The sequence below is a fragment of the Durio zibethinus genome, chromosome 10, assembly GCF_047325235.1.
Source record: "Durio zibethinus cultivar Kanyao isolate XHJ-2024 chromosome 10, ASM4732523v1, whole genome shotgun sequence".
Taxonomy (NCBI): Eukaryota; Viridiplantae; Streptophyta; class Magnoliopsida; order Malvales; family Malvaceae; genus Durio; species Durio zibethinus.
In genome coordinates this window covers 3,944,455-3,950,454 of record NC_143171.1, presented here as the reverse complement: position 1 = coordinate 3,950,454, position 6,000 = coordinate 3,944,455, and the positions used below count along the sequence as shown (strand labels likewise).

At 32.5% G+C, this 6,000-nt stretch overlaps 1 protein-coding gene across 1 annotated transcript; it reads left to right on the top strand.

Moving 5' to 3' along the window:
• The first annotated feature begins 2,650 nt into the window (after positions 1-2,650).
• Positions 2,651-4,952, top strand: LOC111292064 (1-aminocyclopropane-1-carboxylate synthase 9-like). Its single transcript, XM_022884251.2, has 4 exons — positions 2,651-2,979; positions 3,111-3,242; positions 3,349-3,509; positions 3,632-4,952. Exons 1-4 carry the CDS (start codon positions 2,833-2,835, stop codon positions 4,749-4,751), a joined length of 1,560 nt encoding a protein of 519 aa, XP_022739986.2. The 5' UTR covers positions 2,651-2,832; the 3' UTR covers positions 4,752-4,952.
• The last annotated feature ends 1,048 nt before the right edge of the window (positions 4,953-6,000 follow it).

The following is a 6,000-nucleotide window of genomic DNA, read 5'->3' as shown; positions in this document are numbered from 1 at the left end:
TATGACAACGTTAATAGTTTTTATTTTAGTGTGTGTGGGCAATTTATTGAAATACAACAATGTTCATTATGTAAATTTCAAAATGTAATTCATAGTATCACATATATAAACCAAAAATTTTCTGAGCATAAATATAAAACTGACTTCAAACGTTTTCTGAGCATAAATCTACAACTAACTTGACATATACAATATCAAAAATATTTTTCTGATGGGATTAATAAATGAGTTTTTAGCAAGAAAATACCTTGAATCATCCCTAACAACATGTTATTAAAGGCGTTTTTAACCAAAACTGCCTTCAATAATCCAACCTAAAAATATATTGTGTGGAATATTAAAAGCATTTTGAAAAAAAAAATGCCTTCAAGAATCTGTACCAAATATTGTGTATGGATTATTGAAGGAATTTTTGAAAAAAGTTGCCTTCAATAATTTTTGTTAAAAATTTATTTATTGGATTATTGAAGTTGCTTTCACCTTAAAATACCTTCAAGAATCTCTTCCATATTTTTTCTATAGATTATTAAGGGCATATTATATAAGAAAACGCATTGAATAATCTCTAACAAAATATTATTAAAGGCGTTTCTTACCAAAACCGCATTCAATAATCACACCTAAAATTTTATTGTGTGAAATATTAAAGGTGTTTTGGGCAAAAAATACCTTCAAGAATCCGTTCCAACTTTTTTGTATGAATTATTGAAGGCATTTAAAAAAAAACTACCATCAATAATACAAACTACAAATTAATTGAATGGATTATTAAGGGCGTTTTCCTACCAGTAACACCTTGAATAATCCCTAACAAAATGTTATTGAGGTATTTAAAAAAAAACAACTATCTTCAATAATCCGACCATTCAAATTAATCGTCTAGAATATTAAAGGCGTTTTGAGCCAAAAACGCCTTCAAGAATCTATTCCAATTTTTGTCTATGGATTATTGAAGGCATTTTTGACAAAAATTACCTTTAATAATCCTAACTAAAAATTTACTGATTGGATTATAGAAGGCGATTTCGACCAAAAACGCCTTCAAGAATCGGTTCCATATTTTTCCTATTGATTATTAATGGCATTTCTCTGCCAAAAACGTCTTCAATTAAAGGCATTTTTGTCAAGAAAATACCTAAAATAATTGATTACAAATAATCTCTTCAAAAGCTTAAAAAAGACTAAAAAGAGATATCGAACCTACCACATTATAGTTAATATTTATACGATCCTAAAATTTTGATATGATTAACATCCATACAATAATTTTAAAATTTAAATTCCAAAAATTACAATTTTTCTTATCTCAATCAATCTCTTTATATAAAAAAAAAAAAAAAAGTCATAAAAAACATGGCAATTCATTTAACAGGTCATTTACTTCGGAACCAAATTGATTGAGGCTCTGTTTGGATGAGCAATGAGATTGAAAATAGTAATAAAAATTATTACAATTGTGATTGAAAAAAATATAAGTTACTATAGTAACAATTGAAAAAATAATTAATGAAAAATTTACGTTGACTTAATTTTACTGAAATTAATATTTAAATTCAACTAATAATGTAGTGAACTTAATCGCAAGTAAAATCCAACCAAGAACTTTGTTATATTTGGATAGAACAATCCAGAAGGCAATTTCACGACAGAAAGAAAAAACTGTTTTCATTTTTTTTTTCCTTCTTTACTTCTTTGTAATTTTAAAGATATGGAGTTTTAATAGAAACCCCATTATACATGAATTGATATGAGTAACATACACGTACATTTTTCACTTAGTGAAAGCTATCTTCTACTAATTATATCCCATTCGTCCCCACTGAAGATGCTTATAATGTGTAGTGAATTTTGACTTCAAATATCGGAATTCTATTTCAATATTTGGTAGAATCTTGAAAAAAAAAAAAAAGAAACAAATGGGAAGCTGATTAAAGGGAGAGAGGGAGGGGGGATGGCCGACATTGTGTTCGATGGCTAAGACAGGAAAGGGAACATATGGACCAGAGTTGCACGCTAGAGAGTCCAAGTTAGCATGGCTTTGTGGGTCAGTAGTGCTTATTTCTAATTAGATTTGCTGTCGGTATGGCTTTTTAGGTCTCTGAGATTTTGCTTTGTTTTCATAAAAACATAACAATAAACCAAAAAAAAAAAGGTCTTCCAAAAGAAAAAGAAAAAATTTTGATGCCCAATTACCCCACTTGACCATACCTTGTAAAATTAAACAAAGAGTATAGAAGATGGATATGTCTCGTTGACGGTGGAGAACATTAATTTTCTCTTCTAAATAATTAATTTATTAATATCTATTCTAAATAAAGCCCCTGGTTAAAATTGTCGTTTGGTGGGAAAATTTTCCTAACTTTAAAAAAAAAAATTTCATGATAAATAAATTATTTAATTTCTCAAAACAAAATATATCGTATCTAAAAGTTTAAAACAGATGGTTACAGGTCGTATATTCGAGATAATTCAAATATATGACCATCGATAAAACTCAAATCTAAAATCTTTTCATCGAAAAAAATGATCTTAATCGATTGAATCAACCACTTAATAATAATTTTTTTCTTTGCTTTTATATATATATATATATATATATATATATGTCCATTTGCAATAGACTTGCCATTACCAACAATCAAAGGTTTCTCTCGTCAAACACTTCCTCCCTCAACAACAACAAACAATTAATTCCTTCTCTCTCTCTCTAAGATAATTTTTTTTTCCTGGCTAGTTTTGCGCCAAATATTGCTTTCACACTTTTGCCTAAAAGCTAGCTATAGCTTATACGAGAACTTAAAAGAAATTGATATATATCAGAGGGCAAAAGAAATGGAGCTGTTGTCAAGAAAAGCCACGTGCAAGTCTCATGGGCAAGATTCTTCTTCCTTCCTTGGGTGCCAGGAATACGAGAAAAACGCCTACGATGAAGTCAAGAATCCTGAAGGAATTATTCAGATGCGTCTTGCAGAGAATCAGGTAAAAAATAAAACCCAGAAAGATAAAGAGCAGTAGATTCTTTTTCATTATTATTATTATTGTACTATGGTGGAAATGGAATGTTGCTTTTATAGCTTAAACTGCTGTCTCTCATAGTTTTATTTTTGCAGCTCTCCTTTGATCTTCTTGAGTCTTGGCTGGCCAAAAACCCAGATGCAGCTGGTTTCAAGAGAGATGGGCAATCCATATTTAGAGAGCTTGCTCTTTTCCAAGATTATCATGGCCTCCCTACATTCAAAAAGGTCAGCTAACAAGTAACAACACCATTATTTTATGACATAAAGATATAGCTCTTGGTCCATTGCTTTTGTCAATATTTAATCTTTGTTTTGATAATTCTATCAACAGGCATTGGTTGATTTCATGGCTGAAATCAGAGGAAATAAAGTAACTTTTGATCCAAATCACATAGTCCTCACCGCCGGTGCAACTTCTGCTAATGAAACTCTCATGTTTTGTCTCGCTGAACAAGGCGACGCTTTTCTTCTTCCCACGCCATATTACCCAGGGTATGTTTATCTTTGCTTTCTACTTTAATTTCTCTGTTACTAAAATGTTAAGAAAACAACTCCTTAACTTTATGCATGAAAACGTATGTTACTAAATGTTAATATTTCTTTTTTCATTGCAGATTTGATAGAGATCTCAAGTGGCGAACAGGGGTTGAGATTGTACCAATTCAGTGTACCAGCTCTAACCGCTTCCAAATCACTAAATCGGCCCTTGAAGAAGCTTATCAACAAGCACAAAAAAAGAACCTGAGGGTCAAAGGGGTCTTAGTCACCAACCCCTCTAATCCATTGGGCACAACAATGACAAGAGCCGAATTGGACCTACTCATTAACTTCATTACAGACAAAGAAATTCATTTAATAAGCGATGAAATTTACTCCGGAACTGTTTTTAGCTCTCGAGCCTTCGTAAGTATCATGGAAGTTTTAAAAGATAGAAACCTCGAGAACACTGATGTCTGGGACAGAGTTCATATTGTTTATAGTCTTTCCAAGGATCTGGGTCTCCCTGGTTTTCGAGTTGGTGCAATTTACTCCAACGATCCCATTGTTGTGGCTGCCGCCACAAAAATGTCCAGCTTTGGCCTAGTTTCTTCTCAAACTCAATATCTTCTCTCCGCCATGCTATCCGATAAGAAATTCACAAAAGAATACATTTCCAAAAACCACAAGAGGCTTCAAAACCGACAGAGCAAACTGGTTTCAGGCCTGAAAAAAGCCGGTATCTGCTGCTTAGAAAGCAATGCCGGATTGTTCTGTTGGGTTGACATGAGGCACCTTTTGAGCTCCAACACGTTCGAAGCAGAAATGGAGCTTTGGAAGAGAATAGTTTACGATGTTAAACTAAACATTTCTCCTGGCTCTTCATGTCATTGCACTGAACCAGGGTGGTTCCTAGTTTGCTTCGCTAACATGCCCGAAGACACCCTAAAACTCGCCATGCAACGGTTGAAGTCTTTCGTTAGTTCCATTACCATTAACAACCAGAGCGACAAAGACTTGAAAAACGCAAGAAGAAGGTCCCGCAACAAATGGGGGTGGTTCCGAGTTTGCTTCGCTAACAGGCCCGACGACACCCTAAAACTCGCCGTGCAACGGTTGAAGTCTTTCGTTAGTTCCATTACCATTAACAACCTGAGCGACAAAGACTTGAAAAAAGCAAGAAGAAGGACCCGCAACAAATGGGTTTTCCGGCTATCATTCCAATCCTTCCATGGCCGGCAGCAAGACGAACGATAGTTCTGGTCAATTTTACGAGTGTGAACACATTGTTCGTTTTGAAAATATGATTTTTTTTTGGTTGTTATTTGCTCAGTTGTATACAGAGAGAGAAACAGCACTCAATCCTTGCGGGATTTGAAGTCTGTTTAGTTTTACCTGTAAACTTTACGTTACCACCTGCCATGAAAATCTTCTTGGATTATTCGAAATCATTATAGTATATAATTTGCAAAGAACAAATTCCTTATCAATTTACATATAAACAATTTTTCCTTTAATTCTTTTACTTATCATATGTATAATTTGTTTTTAGATAGTGCTATTTGCACTCATCTCATAATCTCATTTAATAGATTCACTTTTAAAAATTTAAATGAAAAATATTAAAATTTTTATGATTATAATAAAATTTCAAAATTATATATATATATATATATATATATATATTGTATGAGCGTGTAAAAGAAGTGGATTAGAGAAGTGTATAAAGCATTTTCTTTTGTTTATTAATTGCTTCTATTAGTAGTAATATAGAAGTGTACTGTCATGTAATTGACTACGCTCGTATAACATTTATTTTTTCTGGCCCTTGCCTGCTGGACTCAGTGACTTGATCATCAACATCATCAAGTTGCCGACATTTGCCTAATCCTTCATTAGTTGTAGGTCAACCAACCTTATCATCACCATTATAACTCTTAACGTTGTTCAAGCCGTATGAGAAGCGAATTTCAAATTCCAATCCATAAAAACCTTTCTTTCTTTTTTTTTTTTTTTTTTTGGGGGGGGGGGGGGGGGTGTTTGCCTGTGGGTTTAGAGTCAAAAAACATTCTTTTTTTTTTTTTGAGAGGTTGAAACAAAGCCATAGATATTCCTACGTATGCTAACTCTCTATCTTCAATTCTTTTCAACTAAAAGAAAGATTGTGTGGATTTAGAAGTAAATAAAGCTATAACTGTTTTTGCTTTGTTTCAAAGTCGTCGTAAACTATGCAAGCTTTGGAAACAACTATTGCCTGCAAGAAATCTTTAAAGTGAAATTAACTTTTAACTTTCAAAGGTTCAATTAGTGATTAAAAAGGATGAGAGAGTTTACGCGGTTTTTGAAAGACTTCTTTCATGTTTTATACCCAAGATTTAATCCACGAATAGTTTGGAGATTATGTTTTCGAAGACTTAAAGGAAAATAAGATTAAATATAAAAAAAAAAAAGTTACTGGGAAAAGAATAGAAGGCTTCTTTCTCTCTTACTACTAAACGCTTCCATC

Excerpts from the sequence above, each read along its gene's own strand:
- LOC111292064 (XM_022884251.2), top strand. The coding sequence starts at position 2,833 with ATGGAGCTGTTGTCAAGAAAAGCCACGTGCAAGTCTCATGGGCAAGAT. Across the intron at positions 2,980-3,110 it reads TGCGTCTTGCAGAGAATCAG|CTCTCCTTTGATCTTCTTGA; the intron begins GTAAAAAATAAA and ends TTATTTTTGCAG. Across the intron at positions 3,243-3,348 it reads GCCTCCCTACATTCAAAAAG|GCATTGGTTGATTTCATGGC; the intron begins GTCAGCTAACAA and ends TTCTATCAACAG.